This window comes from Ceratotherium simum, chromosome 6 (assembly GCF_057802395.1).
Source record: "Ceratotherium simum simum isolate JZ-2026a chromosome 6, ASM5780239v1, whole genome shotgun sequence".
Lineage (NCBI taxonomy): Eukaryota > Metazoa > Chordata > Mammalia > Perissodactyla > Rhinocerotidae > Ceratotherium > Ceratotherium simum.
In genome coordinates this window covers 90,209,029-90,231,367 of record NC_141905.1, presented here as the reverse complement: position 1 = coordinate 90,231,367, position 22,339 = coordinate 90,209,029, and the positions used below count along the sequence as shown (strand labels likewise).

The window sequence follows — 22,339 nt, the reverse complement described above, 5'->3', positions numbered from 1 at the left end:
TTTGCCGGGTTCTCCCTGATACGGGCTGTCCTGCCGTGTGGACCTCTCTGCCGGGTTCTCCCTGATACGGGCTGTCCTGCCGTGTGGACCTCTGCCGGGTTCTCCCTGATACGGGCTGTCCTGCCGTGTGGACCTCTCTGCCGGGTTCTCCCTGATACGGGCTGTCCTGCCGTGTGGACCTCTCTGCCGGGTTCTCCCTGATACGGGCTGTCCTGCCGTGTGGACCTCTCTGCCGGGTTCTCCCTGATACGGGCTGTCCTGCCGTGTGGACCTCTCTGCCGGGTTCTCCCTGATACGGGCTGTCCTGCCGTGTGGACCTCTCTGCCGGGTTCTCCCTGATACGGGCTGTCCTGCCGTGTGGACCTCTCTGCCGGGTTCTCCCTGATACGGGCTGTCCTGCTGTGTGGACCTCTCTGTTGTGTGTGTAGCGTCGGCCTGGTTTGGCCAGCTCCTTGGATCATCCAGCCCTGGACAAGTCTCACGTTACGGGGTTCAGGGCTCACGCTGCCCAGGGGAGCGTGATTCAGTGCTGGATCCGCCCCCATTTTGTCTACTGCTTCTTTCCCTGCCTCAGGCCAGAGGGCAGTGAGCTGTTTCTGGCTGCAGTCTGGACTTCTAGGCAGAGTCTGTGGAACCTGGCTCCCTGATGGGGAGCACAGACCTCACCTGTGGCTTTAACCAGGACCCCTCGGTGGGCATGAGTGGCCCTCTCCCGCCCACGATGCCCGGCTCCCCTGACAGCAGCACTGCACCTCCTGGCACCGGGGCTCTCTGCTCCTCGTCCCAAGGTTACGTGCACACCATATGGCATTCACGCCCCATCTGGGCTGAGAGTCGGTGCGGGGGTCCTGTGGACTCTTACTCCACGTGTTTGTGGGATCTGCTAACGCTGTGTCCCAGGCAGTGACCGTGACGTGGTGGTCTCTGCATGGAATGCTGGAGACGTTTCAGGGGACACTTGATGTACTTGCTTAGACACAGCGACTCCAGCCCCCACCCAGCCCCGTGAGGTTCCAGCAGAGGCAAACGCCAGGCAGGGACCGGGGGCCGAGGGAGTGGTGCTGTTCTGAGCGGATGTGTGCGTCGGGGAAGAGCCTCAGCCGATGAGACCAGAATGAGACACCAGAGCAGAGCAGAGAGGCCCCGTCCTCCGAGGCAAAGACAGGGCTTCAGGTGTGGACAGTGGGGAGTGAGGGACTTGCACTGAAGCCCCTCATTGGCAATGCCAAGAGCCGTCCAGGAGTGATGGATGAGACGGCACCGACCGACGCTCAGCTATACCTCCGGCAGGGGGTGGAGAGGGGCTCTCACCAGCTGGGTCTGAGGTCTCCTGTGGTCTGCAGGGACCTGCTCTCCTTGTGCCCCTGTGTGAGGCCATAAGGTCAGGCAGGGCGGGACCTGAAGGAAGCAGGAAAGCCAGGAGCCAGGAGGCCCACTGAGGGTCTCCCAGGAAGCTAGCACGCCCCGGGCCCTTGTGACGCTGTGCTGTCCCTCCCCAGCCTCATGGTCCTGCTCCGCTGCCAGGCGCACATGGAGATGGCGTGCATCGAGGAGGATGAGGACCGGCTGGAGCCCGCCATGGAGCACCTGCAGAAGGCCATGCGCCTGGACAGCCTGGGCCTCTACCAGGACAAGCTCTGGAGGGCCGTCAACCGGCTGCGCCTGTGTACCATGCTGTACCAGTCCCCCACGCGCCCCGAGGATAAGGCCACCATGGCCATCGAGCAGGTGCTGGCACGGCCTGCTCGGGGCTCGCCCCCAGGACCCAGGGCCCTGCCGGCTCAGTGCCTGCCAAGGGCAGGCCTGTCCCGGGCGGGGCCCCCCGGCAGGACCCATGTGGTCCTCTTTAGAGGCCACAAGCACTCAGAAAAGACCAGAGACAGTGCCACTCATCACACCTTCTCTTTCTTTTGCAGGCAAAGAAAGCTATCCCAAAAGACAGTGTCAGGGAGAAGCGGGCTCTGCTGGTGAACGCGGGCCTGGCCCTCGCCCCCGACACCTTCCGGATTGTGCTCGACAGTGAGAACGAGGCCAGAGGTGCGCTGGTCCCTCCTGGAGCCTGTGCTCCTGCTCAGGAGCCGCCCTGGCCGCATGCGGTCCCGAGGCAGACCCGGACCGACAGGTGTGGGCCACGCTGTGCCCCCCTGAAGGTCCGAACCCGCCGGCCTGGGCCTCGATGTGTGGCCTGTGGTCTCTGGAGGTGCCAGGAGGGGTCTCCTCTCCCGCTCTCTGTATCGGTCAGCTCGGGCTGCCATGACAAGTGCTCCGGACAGTGGGGCAGCCTTCACAATAGGATTCATCCTCTCACGGTTCTGGGGGCTGGAACTCCGGGATCAAGGTGTCGGCAGGCTGCTTTCTCCTGGGGGCCGGGAGGGAAGGATTGTCCCAGGCCGCACTCCTGGGCTTGCAGACGGCCGTCTTCTCCCTATGTCTTCACACCGTCTTCCCTCTGTACCTGTTTCTCTGTGTCCAGATTCCCTTTTTTTTAATGTCACTGGTCATAATGGATTAGGGTCCACCCCACCCCAATGACCTCATTTTAACTGGATTATCCCTCTAAAGACCCTATCTCCAAATGAGGTCACATTCTGAGGTTCTGGGGGTTGGGGCTTCATCACGTCTTTTTTGGGGGTCACACTTCTGCCCAAACCACCGTCTGAGGCACGAGGACGAGGTCCGGGGCTGCTCTGTCGTGTCTGTAGATGAGAGTCAGCGTGAGCGGACCTCTTCTCTGTCTCCACTCACACCAAACGTTGGCTTTTATCCCAAGGGGGACTGTAAACTAATTTTCGGTAAATGAATGGAAGGCTGCACTACCCACAAGCCTATCTCACCCTTGTGGACACAGGTCTGCACCTGGCTGGGGGCCCCACCCCCGCCCATCCTCTGGGGGTCCCGCCCGCAGACGTGACCCCAGCTGTCACACACAGAGGAGCCGCAGGGTCCCGTGCTGCGGATCCGAGATGAGGGAGAAGGACGGGTGAAGTCCTGCCCCAGCGGTGGGGAGGAGGACGTGGTGGGGCGTGCCCCTCGCCCTGGGGGCAGCCGCCCTCTCTGTGGCCTCACGCTGGTCATTCCCCTGAGTCATTCTCATCTGGGGCGGGCATCATGCCTCCCTGTTTCATCTCATCCCCGCAATCTGAGGAGCACGGGGCTCTGTCGGCGCTCACACACGCCTGGTGCTCTTGGTGCGTTTCACGGTGACGCGCATTGCTGGCCTGCTGGCCTGCCTGGTGTCCGCGGGCTCCGTGAGCCGCGCCTGAAGGCGAATGCCTGTTTCGCTGGGAGGATGGGTGGTGGCCCGGGCAGTGCGTGTCCTGTGTCCCACACCATGCAGCTGTGCCGGGCGGCCGGGCGTGGGTGGGGTTGAGCTCTCAGAGTAAGCGCCAGATCCGCCGGGAGGAGGAGCCTCCAACACCAAGCAGAGAGAACTGCCGACCTCGGGCAAGGACAGCAGGTGGTGGGCAGGGACCGCATGAAGGGAGTAGCCCCTTCATGGGTGCTACTCCCATGAGTAGCTACCAGGCCATGGGGCCTGGGTGGGTGGAAGAGGGGGCAGGGTGATGAGTCCCACCCTGAAACACGCTGCTCTGGTGCCTGGGGGCTTCCCGCACTCGCAGGAAGCTCCACCTGCTTCCATCAGAAGACCACAGATGCCCCAGGAGCCGCTCTCGGCTCTGCCTGGAGTCCAGGGCCCCAGGGCTGCTGCGACGGCCGCGGCAGCTGAGGACAGATGATACAAATATTCCCTTGAACAGAGCTGGGTTCCTCTGAGTCGCGTGATCCCTTACCATGTGGCGCTTGCATTGCATTTTCCGTCCTCAGTTTCCACCGGGAAGAACAGGGGCCGGTTCACCTACCTCTGCGCGAAGGCGCGGCACCACATCATCAGCGTGGACAAGGCCACCGGGCACCTCCGGCGTCTGGGGAATGAGAATGACAAGGAGCGGTGAGTGAGGAGAGGAAGAAGGACGCGAGCTGGCCGAGCTGGCCGGGCGGGGCTGTCACCGAGAGCGTTCGTCACGGCCGGGCGGCGGGAGGGGGAGGCGCGGGCTCCCCAATGGCCTCGCAGATGGACCTCCCCGTCGCCTGTGAGACAGCAAACCACAGCCCTGAGGGTGTTCTTGTCACTCTGCTGAGACTGTCCTGACTCCAGGAGGACGCCCAGCGCTGGGCGCTGCGTGTGGTTCTCAGGACGCAGTGGCGGGAGTGGCTGGCTTCTGGAGCACACTGCAGGGGTCTCCACCCAGGGCCACCTGCCCCAGGGGAGGGAGGTCAGCTGGTACAGTGACACTTGGCCAGTGGCAGCCAGACTTCTGCCCCCTGCGCTCTCCCCCCTGATCTCGGGGGGCAGCCCCACCCCATCAGGCCCGTCCTGCTGCCTCGAGGCCCCAGCTGTGAGCATTGATTTGTCTCAAGGTCGCTCTTTGCAACCTTGAAACTGCAGCACCGCCGGTGACTCTTGCTCACAAGCAACAGTTCGATGTGATTTCTGCTTTTACCAGTCACACCTCTGTGCACTTGTTCCCTCCTTTCCATCTTTGGTGAGCAGAATTCAGATTTGGGCAGAGCTTGCCAAAGTTGCCCGGAAGCAAGGTGTGTGGGACGTGTGCCGGGCAGCAAGCCGCTTCTGTCTCCTGTACGACAATGTCAAGGTGAAGAAGCCTGCGAGGTGGAAGAGAGGTGTGTGCTTCCCGGCCGTGCGTGCGCAGTGAGTCGCCAGCCAGTCAGGACCATCTCCAGGCTTCACATGCTCGCTGAAGCCCTGGGGCCAGAAAGGCCCGTGGCTGCCCTGGCCGCAGTGGCTAAGCACCTCTGGCAGTCACCGTGCAGGGGCTGGCCAAGTCCCGACAGGCTGCGGCCGTGCCGTCCACTGCCTCCTGGAAGAGGCCAGGATTTGCTCTTGAAGTGACGGAAAGGGTTGCTGTGCCAGGACTTGAATCCAGTGGGGCCTTCAAATGGAGAGGGTATTTTAAATATATGCAGCTGACTGCCCAGCACAGTTCATGATGAACAACGATCACTACTAATTATTATTATTACTATACTACTTTATTATATTATTATTATACTAATAATTATTATTATCATTACTGATTATGGGGCCTCCTGTGTGCGTCTGGCGCTGTGCCAGGCTGACTTCACATGCCATCATCCCGTTTGATCTTAACCATCACTCTGGGGTCATCAGGGGGCTCAGAAAGGGGAAAGGACCTGCCGTGAGCGAGAGAACCACGGCCGCGTGGTGGGAGCCTGCAGGCAGAGCCCAGAGGGCAGAGGCTGATGGCGTGTATGGGGGCCGAGTATGGAGCAGCCTCCCGAACAGGCTTGTTTCTCGGGGATGTGGGCGGGGAGCAGGCTCCCCACTGTCGTCACTGGGTCTGCGGACTGACCAGTCCAGTGTGCAGGTCCCTGGAGGAGCTCTGGTCTAGTGGACTGTTAGGACACAGGGAACTGCCAGGGTTCCGAGAAGGCCTGGACCGTGGGTGTTGCCGGCTTGGCGGGGCCGGGTGCTTCTCGAGCACCAGAACCACACAACCAAAACCAAGAACCGTGGGTTTGGGGGTGTCAGCTGGAGACTGGCTGTGGCCAAGCTGGCTTTGGGGACACCTTAGCCACCTCACAGGGGGCCCTGCACACTTGGGGAGGTCTCCTCCAGCCCCTTCCTGGGAAAAATGCCCACCGCCCAGAGACCCCTGCCCACCCCGCGGAGCTGAGGAGAGGCCAGGAATCCTTGCTTTTTTGTTGAGTTGCTGGAAAAGATTCGCCACATCTGACCACATCTGAGACTCTGCTGTTTCCCTCAGGAAAGAAGAAGAAGGGCGGAGCAAGCTCCGTGCAGGACGCCTGGGGCCAGTCAGACGCCACCCTGCAGAGGCAGGTGTCCCCCAGCCTGTTGCGGAAGTTCGCCGAGGTGGGGTTCATCAATGCTGAGGTGCGTCCCTGCATGGCAGCATCACGGGGTGTGCGTTTGCAGCATTGGCACGTGGGCGCAAGGACCCCCACGAGTATCTTCTCATCCTCTGAGGTCGCCGCGTCTGCACTGATGGGGCATGCTGACCCCTGAAGACGTTTTTCCCAGCGCTCCACCTCTGCTCCTCAAATAAGACTGCAGATTATGGAGATTTCCCTGGGTTCTTGGGTATTTTCTAGGAGAAACTGATAAATCAAAATGTGGTGTGTGTTGATATAAATTTTTCTTTAGAAATAGTTTCTGAATTGTGAACTCAGAGTCACATCGGTACTAGGGGTTGACTGCCTGCATCTGGGAGGGTGTTTGCATCAGAGTGGACGTCAGGAGCACTGTGAACAAGGGGTGATGGAGGGAAAGTGTGTGTTGGATCTAATCCCGTCCGAGGCGGGCTGCCTGCTTCGGGGACCAGCCGCCAGGCCTTACCTGGACTCCCTGCTGCCTCCACTGTGAGCCCAGTCCCCACAGTGAGCACAGGACCCCAGGACTCGCAGGCAGCAGAGCTGGATCCGGGCCAGCACTGGGACCCAGGTCTGAGCTCTCAGCCATGGCACCTGTGCCTCGATGCCGGGGGGACATTTGGTGACATTTTGTAACTTCAGATTTCTTCGAGCAACTTTAGCTTGTTTCTTTTGGGAGTGGGCAGGTGACCTGGCCAGAGCACTCCCTGGTTTGCTCAGTAAGGGTCTGCTGAGACCTCCAAGTGCAGGTCGGGCCATGACCCGGGGACACGGTGAGGACTGGAGGAGAGTGTGCACTCAGGGATCTGACAGCGACGACCAGGGAAACAGGTGGCAAGGCCGTCCAGCTACCTCTCCGCAGCCCCATCAGCCTGTGCCCAGGGGTCTCAGCAGTCTTGAGTGTTTCTATACCCACTCGTGAAGCCATCGGGGGACAGGGACGCTGGCTGGGCACTTGCTAATGTGTCCGAGGTATGGTGATGGCTCAGGTTGTGCTCTTGAAAGGAGCCCTTCATTTCTGAGATGCAGGATTCACAGGTGAAGTGACGGATGTGTGGGGAGGGAGCGAGTGTTGCCCACAGGGAAGACACGCAAGGTCGTGAAGGCCATGGGGTTGGTCACAGTGTCTCCCCACCTGCGCCTGTCTGCATGTTCCCGCCTGGTGCTGGTCCTTGCTCCCGTGACCTCTCCCACCGCAATTCCTTCACAGGCCACTGTCCACTTGCTGCGGTCAGAAGGTGTAGAGCTAAATGACTGTCCCAGGCCCCCTGAGGACTTGAGCCAGCACCCAGCCGGCTACACGCTCGAGTCTGCAGAGGACAACGCAGAGTGGATCATGTACCGGTAGGTGGCTGCCACGTGGACTGACGGGGCCAGGTGTCCTCTGCACCTGCGGCACTGCTTGTCCACGGAGAGGGCAGGCTTCATGGCCTGGGAAGCAGGGCACAGGTCACGAGTGGCTGTGTCCAGACCAGGAGTGTGGTGTGGTGTCACGTGTGAGAAGAGTGACGAGACCGGTTTGTCCAGTGCTTTGTAGTTCAGACTTGTGTCCTTTGTGGTTAGTCCTTCTCGTTATCAGTAAAGTTGCGATGTCAGGGAGATCATGTGAAAGGTGGAAAATATAGACCAGCAGCGCTCTTTCTGTCTGCTCGGAGGGGAGGCTGTGGTCAGCTCTCAGTATGGGAGCACCGTCACGGGATGTCTGGGGCACAAATCACTCCCAGTATGCGAATGAGAAAGTTCATATGGAACATTCCAGAAGACTTGCCCACAAGAGATGCCAAGTGCAAAAACAGTTGTGAAATTGAGGTGCTGTATTAACAATGATGATTTTTAGTGTTTTTTAATCTAAAATTAAGTATTTTTAAAAGTGAATGTGGTAGTGAGTGAATATTTGTGTTTTCACGTCATAGGAGCTGATCACTGTTAACTGGGGGAGAAGAGAAGCCTATTTTACTCTTGGTTTTACCCAGTAAACAGGCTGCCCGCACCCTGTGCTCCCGTGCGGGAGTGGAGGTGGAGCCCTGGCCCCTCTTCCTCTGCACCCGTGTGCGGTGTGGGGAGACCTCGTGCGGTGTGGGGAGACCGCGTGGGGCGTGGGGAGACCACGTGCGGCATGGGGAGACCACTGAGCCCTCAAGAGGCACAAGGAAGGAGAGTGTGCACTAGTGTTGTGTGGAGAAAGGAGAGTGTGCACGAGGGTTGTGTGGGTGATGTTCGTCTTGGTGTTTTAAGGCCGTCTCTGCCTTAGTCGCCTTCAGAGTGTTGTGCAGAGCACAGCCCGGGGCCCTGTCCTCGGAGCCTGCTGCCACAAGGCAAGGGGAGGCCAGGTCTGTCTAGGGCCCAGGCCCAAGGCTGGAGCAGAGCTGTCCTTACCTGGTGGCCCTGCTTACAGTTGGAGGAGGATCAGCGAACCAGGGCCCAGGCCACATCTGACCCACAGCCTGGTTTTGTACGGCCCACGAGCTAAGAGTGGTTTGGACATTTAAACAAGTTGCAAAATAAAATCGTGAAAAATATGCAGCAGAGACGACATGTGGCTGGCAAAGCCAGGAATTTCTGGCCCTTTACCGAAAAGGATGTGGAGCCCTGGTGCAGACGCCACGTGCACACAGCACTACGTGGGAAGGGCTCGCCCTGAGGAGGCGGCCTGTGTGCAATGGGTGGAGGCCAGCGAGACTCGGCACAGGGGCAGGTGTGAGGGGCAGCTGCAAAGCTGGACAGGCAGCCGGGCAGGCCTCGGGCCAGGGGTTGGTCCTCAAACGGGGAGGGTCCGGGGAGGTCTGCAGGCAAGGGACAGGATGAGAGGGTCTTATTGCACGTGTGGGAGCTTGCAGAGGTGAGCAAGGGGCGTCCAGCTGGGAGATGGGAAGAGCTGGGCAGGTCCAGGGTCCTCGGGAGGGAACACGTCGGGCTGCCCCTTTCTAACCTCCGGGCTCCATAGACAGGGGCGGGGCCGATGGCAGAGTCCACACTTACGTCTTTAATGCACGTTTGGGGAAAGTCTTGTTTCAAAGGAGAGCCTGATGGTGTGTGTTCTGCAGGAACTGGATAGAGGGTCTGTCGCACTACGCCATGAGCAACTGGCTGCGGTCTGCTGAGATCGGACAGGAGATACAGGAGGCCTGGATCGTGCAGAACGCCGTGGTCTACGTCCTGAATCACAACCACCATCTCCTCGTGGCCGGGCGGCAGAAAGAGCTTGTGGATACCTTGTGTCACCTCCTGAGCATCGTCAAGGCCACAGGCCACAGCGGGTGGGTGTGGCTGGCGGGTGCTGTGTGCACTCGTGACCCTCGGATCCAGGCCCAGGAGCTGTGGGGTCAGACATGTATTCACTCTGGGAGGTGGTGCCACCAGCCCCCTGCCCCCATCTTTAGTGTCATCCTTCCAGTGAGAGTTGGGGCCACTGGCGCCTGGCACCTGGCAGTGACGGGCCATGGAAAAGCCTGCAGGGGACACAGGGAGGGCTGCCTGAGTCATCCCAGGGTCTCTGTTTCCTGGTTGTGCACCCCTGAGCCAGTTACTCAGCCTCTCTGAGCTGCAGGGTGGCATGTGGGGGTCAATGAGATGCTGGTGAGGCCCTGACCCACAGCAGAGCTCTCACAGCCACACGTGGCCCCGAGGCATCGCCACAGTGCCGATTCCCAGCCTGCCTCACTCTGTTCTGAACAGAACAATTGCAAGGAAGGTTTGCTGAGACACGAGTGTCTCGGGAAAATGGAAGGGAAGGAAAGGAAAGGGATCTCCTCCATACAGACCTCACTCTGGTTGGGGCAGGGGTGAGGATCTGTGTCTGTGTGTTCTTTATCCACATGGGTGTGAACTCCTGAGGGACTGTGTCCACCAGCTAAAATCAGACATCCGAAAACATCAAGTCAGGTCAAAGTTTCATCTAACTAGGATGAAATTTTAAGACTCTCTTTGTGTGTTTTTTGTTGGTTTGGCTTTTCATCCAAACAATAAGATTTAAAATTTTTCCATCAGATACTGAAGTAGAAATGCTAGAATGCAGCAACATAGGCATGTGGTAACTTTTTAAAGTTACGGATAATAAAGAAAATGGGCCATGAAGTAAGGAATTGCTCAGTGGTCCTCACCTCTCCTCCAAGTGTGAGGCCCTGGGCAGGGTCCCCATGGCCAGGGGGAGAGGAAGTCAGCACCCTGACAGGGCTCCGAGAAACCAGCCATCGGAAGCTGAGCCCCTCCCAGTCACGCAGTCATCCTGCATGGTTCTGTTGTGGACAAAGATCAGACGTTTATCCCCAATTCTTGGCATACGGAGACCATTTTTGACTATTTTAAATGTTTTAGTACCATGACGTTTCTGGTGAGAAACATGAAGGTTCTGTTGTAAGCCCATCAGATCTGGTAATTGATGGAAATGCTTAGACCACGACCAAAGGCCTGCTGGACACCCCGTCCGGGCCCCACAGGACTCCCTGAGGAGTCTAGCCCACATGGCACAGGTGTTGACCTCTCAGTGTGGAGGCCACCTGTGGCAGGGGACCAAGCCCTCATCCTGTCACAGCCGGCTCCCTTCCTCCCTCGAAAGGCTGATTCGCTTCTTGAACTGGCACAGGGACGATGGGCAGCCACCCTTCTGTGTCAGTCCAGCAGATGGGGACCCCGTAAACACACTTGTGGTGGACTTCTGAGGACTCACCGGCTTCTGCTGGACTCTGGGCCCGTGGCTTCATGCGGCTGCAGTTAGGCTGCCGTCAGGCTGCGCTTCACTCGCTGGTGCCTTGTTTTCCAGAGACCCCGTGATGCTCGCGATGCTCTGCAATGCTTTGGCTCGAGGCTTGATTATCAGCTGGATTCCAACCCAGACACCAGAAAAATCTAGAAGACTTGTGCGACCAAACCTGCTTCATGGGCCACCAGACTCAGGAGCCAGCTCTGCAGTGAGGACTGCAGTGGAGGTACAGCACCCTCGCTGTGTGTGAGGGCCGGGGCAGGCAGGGACCAGTCTCCCTGAGATCAGTGGAGGCGATAGGTGGGAGGGCGCTTTGGGAAGTGGAAACCTCCGGCAGGGGTTTTCAGCTGCCCGGAAACAGGGCACGGGGTGAGGAGCCGGTGGAAAACATGCATTTCTCAAAAAATGAGGAAACAAGACAAGTTGAGGTGGGGGGCAGTGTCAGGAGGATGCCCTGCGAGGCCCTGGCCGCACCTCTGCTGGTTATTCCAGAGCAGACAAACGGGGGTGTAAAACTAGGAAATACAGACAATGCCAGTCTCAAACAGAAATGCGACCATACACGATAAAAAGTGCACGGACAGGTTGTATGATGACTTGGTGGGTCATCATTCCATAAAAGCCGTTTCCCAGGAAATGTGGGTTTTACTGTAGTCATTCATAATAAAGGAGGAAATGGTAATGGTCTCATTGATGGATGTGGAAAGGTGTCTGATAATCCGTCACTCATTTCTAATTCAGAAGAATCTTAGTAAAGGTGGAAGAAAGGAATTTCCTGAATGAGTTTAGGGAATCTGCCAGAACCTGCGGCAGACCCGAGTACGGGCCGAGAGAAGTGCTTCCGGTGAGGAGGACCGAGAAAGGCCACCGGGGTCACTGCTGTGGGCCGCGGCCAGGAGCCCCGGATGCAGAAAGACGAGGGAGAGAGAGAAAGGCGGGAGGAGCCCATGTGGCGCGGTCCTCTGGGGCCGCATGGCACTCTCAGCGCAGTCGGGTGGAGACTGGAGTCAGAGCGCACACCTGCCTGAGAGCCCGCACCTGGCTTACACCTGCGGGAGCGCAGAGCCAGGGCGCAGAAGGCCCTGGGGCTGCAGGGCCCGTCGGGGCGAGGGGACTGCCGGGAGCAGGGCCGGGGCTGGAAAGGAGGGGAGGCTGGCCCCGGGTGGGGGGGCGGAGCAGGCGGGGAAGAGTGGGCGGGACCTCGGGGGAAGTGGGCGGGGCCGCAGGGAGGGGCGGGGCCGGCGGGGGAGAGTGGGTGGGGCCGGCGCGGGTGGAAGTGACCAGCCTGTGCGCAGGTCAATCCAGAAGGAAAGAACGGAGGCAGAGCGGGTAGGAAGGGTGTTTTTGTTTCTGCGTTTCGGTACGGCCCTAAACGTTTGCAAGGGTCAGGTGTTCGTGTTCCACTTCAGGGGAAAAACAGGCAAAACGGGGAGGAGACCGCACGGCTTGTAGTTAGCCGCGGCCGTAGTGGCTTTCAGGAGCCCGCCTGCTGAGGGCTTTACGGCACCAGCGTGGCTCAGAACAAAACGCATATGCTGGGTTTTGTCCCCACTCAAAGATGAGGAAACCGAGGCACAGAATGAAGAACGTGCCCTCGTCACACAGCAGGCGAGCAGGGAGCTGGGTTCCCAGCTTTTGGGCTTCGGATCTTCACCGTGCAGCCCCCAGAACAAACACCGTCCACAGGGAGGGGGCCTGGTGCCTGTCAAGAGGTTGGCTGTGCACCATGCCTTAGGGCCAGCAGAGCCGCAGGCACATGGTGACGACTCAGTGAGGGGCCTGCTGCTCCTGGCAGTGTAGCTGCCTGGGTGTGCCGTAGGGAGTAGGGACATAGGAGGAGACAAGCCCCACCAGCACCCCTGGGGCTCTCACATCCCAGGCTGCCCTGTTCTACAGGCTCCAGGACTGGTGCATGTTTAGACCACTGCTGCGGCCGGGACCAAGAGCAAGGTCCCCTTATTTTTAATGATTACGGTCTTGGCCCAGGTTTCTCTGTTTAGAATTGGGGTTTTATGAACAAGGACACATCCATTTTAGGTCTGCGAGTTTGCGCTGAGCCTGACCAACGGGACGGTGCCCCAAGAGGTGGTGCCCACCAATGCCCGACAGCAGCTCATCGCCACCTGGGTGAAGGGCAAGCAGCTGCTGCAGCAGCAGATTGGGCCGCGGCTGGGCCCGGATGAGCAGGTGCGGGCGCCCTGTGGCCGTGTCCCACGTCTGGAAGTGCCCCCATCCCCACGTGCCCAGACCTGCAGGGTGGACTCCTCTTGCTGAAGTCTTCTCTCTGTCTCCCACCTGAAGGGAGAGCAGAGCAGGCCCCCTCGGGTCTCGCAGCCTGGACCACAGCACGCTGTGGGGAGAGCTCCCTTCTCCTGTGGAAGGAGTGCATCCCCTCCGGGAAGGCTGTCCCCACTGAGCTCACTGCCCCTGGCTGTGGCGTTCCCTTTTTCCGCCAGCTGACTGGCTGCTGTTCTGAATGTCCACCAAGAGCGCCAGGCCTCTGGGGATGCTGTCCACCCTCGGAGAAGCTCACTGTGACCTTATCTGCACCCGGCCCAGAGGGGGCACCTCCTAGGTTCAGTGCACACAAGGCTGCGGGAGTGGAGGGCGGGGGAGCAAGTGGGGACCCAGAGAGGAGAGGGGCAGGGCCAGCCCACGGCCTCCACCCTCACTGACATGGGCTGCATGGTCACAGACAGACCAACGGGAGACTCCCACGGGGCACCGGCAGGAGCTGGGATGCGCTGGTCTAGGCGGAAAGTGAGGCCAGCAAGGCGGTGGGCAGTCAGGGACAGGTATCTGAGCTGGGCCAGGAGTGAGGGTCCGATTGGAGTGGGACCAAGGGGAGGGGACCCTGCAGGCAGAGGTCCACCCCCCTACTGTGCCATGCTGCCTGCCCTCCACCTCCACCGGATCAGCCCGGCTGTCAGACTACCATAGGGACTGCACTGCCTACTGCCTCTTTGTTATGTGAAGAGAGGACTTGGCAATACACATTTACACATAGCCAAGATAGCGCCGATTATTGCCACGAAGCTGGTATTTCATAGGGTTCAAGTCCGAGTGTTCCAGATTCTCCCCAGCACCCTTGGGCTGATGGACACTCTGTGATTCCTTCCCACCAGAGTAACAGTGAGGAGATCAACTCGGTGACCAGAGTTCTTGTCGCTCTGGAGATGTACTCCTGCAACGGGCTGGGCCTCATGGACTTCAACGTGCCCCCCTTGGCTCAGGTAGGTACCCCCCCAGGGGTCACTTCCTCCCCAGGTGTCACCTTCCCCCCAGATGTCACCTTCTCTCCAAGTGTCACCTCCCCCCAGGTGCCACCATCTCCCCCAGGTGTCACCTCCTCCCCGGATGTCCCTTTCTCCCAGGTGTCACCTCCCCCCAGGTGTTGCCTACCCCCCCAACTGTCACCATTCTCCCACTTGGCCGAGGTAGGTGTCACCAGGTGTCCTGGTAGGCATGCCAGGGGCTGTGCACAGACAAAGCCCCCCAACCCAAAGCCAGTTGTTCAAATTCCGCTGTTGAGATGAGGAGCCGTGGTCAGAGGGCCTTACCCAAGGTGTCTGGAGTGGGAACCGCCTGTCCTGGTGACCGCGTTCCCACCACAGTGCTCACCTGCCTCCCAACAGAGCCGGCGCTGTCCCCCAGGGCAGCTGAGTTTAGTGTCACGTGGGAGCTCCCTCTGTGCTTTCCCCGAGTGTGGGACAGTGGGCAGTGTGGACCCTGGGGGCGTTTGTCCCCCAACCTACCCACCCTGGCCAGAGACTCGGCCTCGGTTTACGAGTAGTGAGCACAGGGACTCAGGCTTCATGGGGGCTGCCTTGTGCAGGGTCCTTTACGAGTCGTGGGTCTGTTTGGAGTAACGTTAACTAAATGTCTACGGCTGGTGAGCAATACACCGGAGTTAGGGTTTTACACAACTAGATAGCCCACCGAGCTGACAGCACTGTCCCCACTGTGGGCTGCGTGCCGTCGGAGATTCACCACACTAACAGACAGCCGTTCTCCCCCCGCCGCCGGGGAGGTGGTGAAGATGGCGTCCGAGTGCAACTGGTCAGACCCCCTGGTGGAGCTGCAGACCCTGACGCGCCTGACCCACTTTGCCTTCGCGGCCCACGACCACAAGACCACCATGGCGTGCTCGCAGAAGGCTCTCCAGATGGGCATTAGGTACCTGCGGATATTTGGCCCGTAAGTACCTCCCTAATGCCTGAACTCTGGTGTCCTGAGGCTGTGGGCCACTCCCCAGGGTCAGGAGGGGTATGTGAGCATGTTCGTCGTCACTCGCGTGTGCAGGACTGAGGAGCAACTCGCGTCCAGGTTACAGAGAACCAGCTCCAGACCCTCCCCAGGCCCTGCTCCTCTCAGCAAGTTTCCCATCAGCCCTGCCCTGTGCCCGTGCAACCGCCACCTGCCAGCTCCCCATCAGCCAGGACAACCCTATCAGCCGTGGCCCTGGGGAGCTGTACTCAGAAGGGTTCTGAGGCCACACGAGCCTCGCTAGCCATGAGTGTGACCCGCACACAAGGGGAAGGGGGCTCGCAGCTCCACCCTCTGCCCTTCCCAGCAGACGGCTTTGTTAGGGTGATGGTGAACAGGCAGCATAGGCACGTTGAATCAATTCAGAGGTAACTAAACGTCGTTTCAGTGAAAGGAAAGCAGTGCCCACGTCTCCCGGGGCAGCCACAGGCGCTGCTGTGGTCTTCGTGTTTCCTGTGGCGTACAGGTTCCCTTTGGTGATCGATGATTGTAGGACTCACTCTTTCCCCTTTTTGAACACGAGGCTGTTTTAAATTTGTTGCTATTGCAAGTATTTCTGCGGTCAAGATTGTTTTCCTTGAGGTTCTTCTTTTCGGCTTATTTCCTGAGCCTGTTTCCTGAGAGACAAAATGACTGACCCCAGGCGGTGGAGGTGTTGTTGTGGCCAAGCAGCCGTTCTGTTTGTCCGAGGCCAGATCCAGGGAGGGCCTCGCCGCCCTGCGTCCCCAGCCTCAGGCCACATCCCAGCCCTGTGGCTGCTCCCCAGAGTGAGCGTCCTGTGCCTCTGGGTGGTCTGAACCCCGACTGGCACAGAAGCCCCTTCGTGCTGAGTCTCCTGCCTTGCCCCATGGAACCCCAACCAGGTCCTCGCATCCGAGTGTCCTTTTGGGGTGCGGAGGGAGGGCCCTGCTGGAGACCTGCACCACTCCAGCCAGGCCGCCACGGGAGTGCCACCCAAGGGAAGGGGTTTCACTTGAGGTCGGGGTACTGTGGTGCCTGGCCGTGGAGTCCTGCTCGGGGACCACAGTCACAGGCCGACACACGAGGTGGCAGCGTGGATGAGAATGTGGCCCTGCAGGGGAGGAGTCTGGATGGACTCCCAGGACTGTGGACTGGACGACTCTGTCAGGGTGGGGTTGTGGCGGGTCTGGGGGAACCCGGAGCTCAGGGCAGCACCTTTGGAGGCCCGGGGGTGAGTAGAAACAGATGCATAGATTTCGGGGAAAATGTCCAAGCCGTGGACGTCTGTCGGGATGATGTGGGGCTGGACGAGGTTTCCCTGCAGGAGGGGAGGGAGGGCCAGCCGGCAGAGGGCGGGGCGTTGGAAATGCGTAGGCGCTGGCGAGTCCGTGAGCACGCAGTTGACTGTGCCCTCCTAGGGGCTGAGCATTTGGATGAAGTCTGCCCTGCTGGCCTCCCGCAGGGCTGCTGCGTGTTCGTGGAGGCGAGGGTGAAGGGCGGGAGCGGGACTTCCCTCACGGAGCCCTGGGGCTGTCGGGACGCGACCACAGAGGTCGCAGGAGCAAAGCCAGGACAGAGCCCCCAGCCGTCATTTCTCGCTGCCTCATGAGTGACCCTTCCTCCAGAACAGTGGAGACCCTTTCTGGTGGTGTTTACATTTGACCTCTCCGTCAGAGGCTAGAGCTTATTTCTTCCTAGACGATCTGTAACGAGAATTACTTTGCTTCCAAAAGGAGAAGCTCCCAGGCTTTGTGATGTCCCACCCCAGGCTCACGATGCAGCAGGTGTGGGCCAGGGGTGGGCCCACCACCCCGACGAGAGCAGGGAGATGGCCCACAGCGTGTGGAGACTGAGAACTCGGAGCAGCAGTGCACAGAACACTGGGCCCCTGGCGGGACATCTGACACCAGGCAGGGTGTTAGGGCTCTTTCTGGAAGCCTTTGATTTGTGGGGTTGAGTGTCCCTCACCTGATCTGACTCTCCACCAATCACAGTACAGCTGTGCCTGTCAGCAGATCCACCAGGCCCACGTACCTGGAGCCTCCAGCATCTTAGCCACACTCATAAATGTGAATAAAGTTTCCTCAGTCTCCTGAGAAGGACCTACAGCTTTAAAGAAAAGACCAACTTAAAGAAATGAGGAAACTTACTCTGGATAAAAGAGATTATGCAGCGATCAGAAGAGAACATTAAAAAAAACCTCAAAGATATTTGAGAAGGTGCAGCATTTAAAATTTAAAACGTAGTGTTGTGGGAAAGGAATAATTGGGGGCTAACCATCTCTTGACAATTAAAGATAATTTCTGGAGTGGAAAATAAATTAAGTGAGGTGTTAGAAGATAAAGTGTGAGGAAATCTCTCGGAAAAAAAGATGAAAAAGGACAGAAAATGTGACAGAAAATCCAGAAGATATGTGGGAGCAGTACAGGAGGTCCAGCATCCTGCTGTGGGAGTTCCGGAAAGAGTCAAGGAGGGGTTCTTCAGAAAGCAACATAAGAGGGGAGCCATGAGGGAGAACTTCCTGGAGCAGAGGAATCCAGATGCGTTGTGGGGACATGTCAGATCACCACAGGTAAGGGGAATATCCCAAAGCTTTTAAAAGAAAGCCGTCTGCAAAGGAGCAGGAAATAGAAATGAGCGATCTTCTCAAAAACCATCACTGGAAGCTAAAAGAAAACGGAGCATTCTAAGTGGAAAGAATTTTCAACCTACAATTCTAACTCACCTGAACTTCCAGTCAAGTATATGGGTAACAGAAAACCATTCTTAGACAGACAGGGGCCTAGAAAATATATTTCCCATACACCTGTTTTTAGAACGTTATTTGAGGATATGCTCCAGAAAAACAAGAGAATAAACCAAAAAAGAGAAAGATGTGGGATACTGGAAATAATAGATTCAATCCGGAAAAATTGTCAAGCTGTGCTGCTTGCTGCAAGAGCCATCTGTCTGGATCAGAGCAGGAAGGCCCTGGAGGGTGGGGGCAGGGAAGAAGAGGACTAATGTGAAGAGTTGAGAAGGTATTGTGATAAAGGAAAATAGTACAATGGAGAAAAGGTCAGTCAGAGACTCCAGGAAGCACAAAAGTAATGTATAGCTTAACTCTTCAGTGAAAAACATTTACATTATCGTGGTGTTTATTGGTATTCTAGTTTTAGGATTAACATTTTGACAAAGAAGACTTCTTTGTGGTTACTTAAAATATAAATGTTACCAATCTTTTATTAGTTATTTTTAAATGTATTTTAGTGAGGTCACACTGGTTTATAACATTATATAAATTTCAGGTGTACATCATTACATTTCGACTTCTGTATAGACTGCATTGTGTGCACCACTGAAAGTCAGTTTCCATCTGTCGCCACACACAGGTGCCCCTTTACCCCTTTTGCCCTCCCCCGACCCCCTTCCCCTCTGCTAACCCCCAATCTGTTACTCCCTATCTGTGTGTTTGTTTATCTTCCACATATGAGTGAAATCCTATGGTATTTAACTTTCTCTGACTTATTTCACGTAGCATAGTACCTTCAAGTTCCATCCATGTTGTCACAAATGGCAACATGGCGAGCAGTATTTTTTTTGGCTGAGTAGTATTCCATTTTGTGTGTGTGTGTATATGTATATACACACCACATCTGCTTTATCCTTTCATCCGTGGAGGGGCACTTAGGTTGCTTCCAAATCTTGGCTGTTGTGAGTAATGCAGCAATGAACATAGGGGTGCATATATCTTTTTGAATTAGTGTTTTCATGTTCTGTGGATAAATACCCAGAAATGGAATAGCTAGATCATGTGGTATTTCTATTTTTAAGTTTTTGAGGAATCTCCATACTGTTTTCCATAGTGCTGCACCCGTTTGCCTTCCCACCAGCAGTGTATGAGGGTTCCCGTTTCTCCACATCCTCTCCAACACTTGTTGTTTCCTGTCTTGTTAATTATAGCCATTCTGACGGGCGTGAGGTGATATGTCATTGTAGTTTTGATTTGCATTTCCCTAATCATTAGTGATGTTGAACATCTTTTCATGTGCCTGTTGGCCATCTGTGTATCTTCTTTGGAAAAATGTCTGTTCATATCCTCTGCTCATTTTTTGATTTGGTTGGTTCTTTCTTTTTTGTTGAGATGCATAAGTTCTTTATATGTTTTAGAAATTAACCCCTTATCTGATATATGATTTGCAAATATCTTCTCCCAGTTAGTGGCTTGTCTTTTCGTTTTGTTGATGGTTTCCTTTGCTGTGGAGGAGTTTTTTAGTTTGATGTAGTCCCATTTGTTTATTTTTTCTTTTGTTTTCCTTGCCTGGTGAGACATGGTATTCCAAAAGATACTAAGAGTGATGTCAGAGCTTACTGCCTATGTTTTCTCCTAGGAGTTTTATGGTTTCAGATCTTACATTCAAGTTTTTAATCCATTTTGAGTTAATTTTTGTGTATGGTGTAAGGTAAGGGTCTAGTTTCATTCTTTTGCACGTGGCTGTCCAGTTTTCCCAGCACCATTTGTTAAAAACCTTTCTTTTCTCCATTGTATGTTCTTGGCTCCTTTGTTGAAAATTAGCTGTCTATAGATGTGTGGTTTATTTCTGGGCTCTCAATTCTGTTCCATTGTTCTGTGTCTGTTTTTCTGCCAGTACCATGCTGTTTTGATTACTGTAGCTTTGTAGTATATTTTGAAATCAGGTATTGTGATGCCTCAGGCTTTGTTCTTTTTTCTCAGGATTGCTTTGGCTATCCGGGGTCTTTTGTTGTTCCATATAAATTTTAGGATTCTTTGTTCTATTTCCATGAAGAATGTCAGTGGGATTCTGATTGGGATTGCCTTGAATCTGTAGATTGCTTTAGATAATATGGACATTTTAACTATGTTTATTTTTCCAATCATTGAGCACAGAATATCTTTCCATTTCCTTATGTCTTCTTCAATTTATTCCAATAATGTCTTATAATGTTCATTGTATAGGTCCTTCACCTCCTTGGTTAAATTTATTCCTAGGTATTTTATTCTTTTTGTTGTGATTGTAAATGGGATTGTATTCTTGATTTCTCTTTCTGCTAGTTCATTGTTAGTGTATAGACGTGCAACTGATTTTTGTATGTTGATTTTGTACCCTGTGACTTTACTGTATTCGTTAATTATTTCTAATAGTTTTTTGATGGATTCTTTAGGGGTTTTTTCTATATCGAATCATGTCATCTGCAAGTGGTGACAGTTTCACTTCTTCCTTTCCAATTTGGATCCCTTTTATTTCTTTTTCTTGCCTTATTGCTCTGGCTAGGACTTGCAATACTATGTTAAATAGGAGTGGTGAGAGTAGGCATCTTTGTCTGGTTCCTGTTCTTAGAGGGATAGCTTTCATTTTTTCACCATTGAGGATGATATTAGCTGTGGGTTTGTCATATATGGCCTGTATTATGTTGAGGTACTTTCCTTCTATACCCATTTTATTCAGAGTTTTTGTCATAAATGGATGCTGTATCTTGTCAGATTCTTTCTCTGCGTCTATTGAGGTGATCATGTGATTTTTATTCTTCATTTTGTTAATGTGGTGTATCATGCTCATTGATTTGCAGATGTTGAACCATCCCTGCGTCCCTGGGGTAAATACCACTTGATCGTGGTGTATGATCCTTTTAATGTATTGTTGTGTTCAATTTGCTAGTGTTTTGTTGAGGATTTTTGCATCAATGTTCGTCAGTGATATTGGCCTGTAATTTTCTTTTTTTTGTGTTGTCCTTGTCTGGTTTTGGTATCAGGGTAATGTTGGCTTCATAGAATAAGTTAGGAAGCTTCTTCTCCTCTTGAATTTTTTGGAAGAGTTTGAGAAGGGTAAGTATTAAGTCTTCTTTGAATGTTTGCTAGAATTCACCAGAGAAGCTGTCTGGCCCTGGACTTTTATTTTTTTGAGAATTTTTGATTGCTCTTTCAATCTGTTTACTTGTGATTGGTCCATTCAGATTCTCTGTTTCTTCTTGATTCAGTTTTGGGAGGTTGTATGAGTCTAAGAATTTATCCATTTTTTCTAGGTTGTCCAATTTGCTGGCGTATAGTTTTTCATAGTATTTTCTTATGATCCTTTGTATTTCTGTGGTATCCGTTGTAATTTCACCTCTTTCATTTCTAATTTTATTTATTTGAGCCTTCTCTCTTTTTTTCTTAGTGAGGCTTGCTAAGGGTTTGTCAATTTTGTTTATCTTTTCAAAGAACCAGCTGTTAGTTTCTTTGCTCTTTTCTGTTGTCTTTTTAGTCTCTGTTTCATTTATTTCTGCTCTGATTTTTATTCTTTTTTTTCTTCTACTTAATTTGAGCTTCATTTGTTCTTCGTTTTCTAGTTCTTTTAGGTATAGTGTAAGCTTCTTTATTTGAGATTTTTCTTCTTTGTTGAGGTAGACCTTTATTGCTATAAATTTCCCTCTTAGCACCAGTTTTGCTGCATCTCATAAGAGTTGGTATGTTGTGTTTTCATTTTCGTTTGTCTCCAGGTATTTTTTTTTAATTTCTCCTTTGATCTCTTCATTGATCCAATACTTGTTCAGTAGCAAGTTGTTTAGTCTCCACATATTTGTGACTTTTCCAGCTTTCTTCTTATAGTTGACTTCTAGTTTCATACCATTGTGGTCAGAAAAGATGCTTGATATGATTTCAATCTTCTTAAATTTATTGAGGCTTGCTTTGTTTCCCGGGATGGTCTATTTTTGAGAATGTTCCATGTGCACTTGAGAAAAATGTGTATTCTGCTGCTTTTGGGTAGAATGTTCTATATGTATCTATTGAGTCCATCTGGTCTAATGTTTCATTTAAGGTCAGTGTTTCCTTGTTGACTCTTTGTCTGGATGATCTATCCATTGATGTTAGTGGGGTGTTGAGGTTCCCTACTATTATTATGTTGCTGTCAATTTCTCCCTTTAGGTCTGTTAATAGTTGCTTTATATACTTTGGTGCTCCTGTGTTAAGTGCATATATATTCATAAATATTATGTTTTCTTGATAGATCATCCTCTTTCTCATTATATAATGTCCATCTTTTGTCTCTTGTTATCTTTTTTGGCTTGACATATCTCTGTTTTGTCTGACATAAGTATGGCTACACCCGCTTTCTTTTGCTTGCCATTTGCTTAGAGTGTTGTCTTCCATGCCTTCACTCTGAGCTTTTGTTTGTCTTTAGAGCTGAGATGTGTTTCCTGGAGGCAGCATATTGGGTCTTGTTTTTTAGTCCATCCAGCCACTCTGTGCTTTTAATTGGAGAATTCAGTCCATTTACATTTAGGGTGATTTATGATATATGAGAGGTTAATACTGCCATTTTATCTCTTGTTTTCTGGGTGTTCTATATTTCCATTGTTTCTTCTTCTTTGTATTTCTGTCTGCCATTTCAGATTGGTGGTTTTCTGTGATGTTTTTCTCAGTTTTCTCTTTATTTATGTTTTGTAACTCTGCTCTTATTTTTTGTTTTGTGGTTACCATGAGGTTTATGTAAAGGATCTCAT

At 54.0% G+C, this 22,339-nt stretch overlaps 1 protein-coding gene across 1 annotated transcript in view; it reads left to right on the top strand.

Moving 5' to 3' along the window:
- Positions 1-22,339, top strand: part of CFAP46 (cilia and flagella associated protein 46) — a 130,522-nt gene that overhangs the window by 36,733 nt on the left and 71,450 nt on the right. Inside the window, 11 exon segments of the mRNA XM_087433025.1 lie at positions 1,500-1,728; positions 1,917-2,037; positions 3,826-3,949; positions 4,553-4,683; positions 5,808-5,935; positions 7,142-7,275; positions 8,976-9,188; positions 10,691-10,856; positions 12,668-12,817; positions 13,756-13,863; positions 14,661-14,827. Of these exon segments, the coding sequence (XP_087289151.1) occupies positions 1,500-1,728; positions 1,917-2,037; positions 3,826-3,949; positions 4,553-4,683; positions 5,808-5,935; positions 7,142-7,275; positions 8,976-9,188; positions 10,691-10,856; positions 12,668-12,817; positions 13,756-13,863; positions 14,661-14,827 (1,671 nt within the window).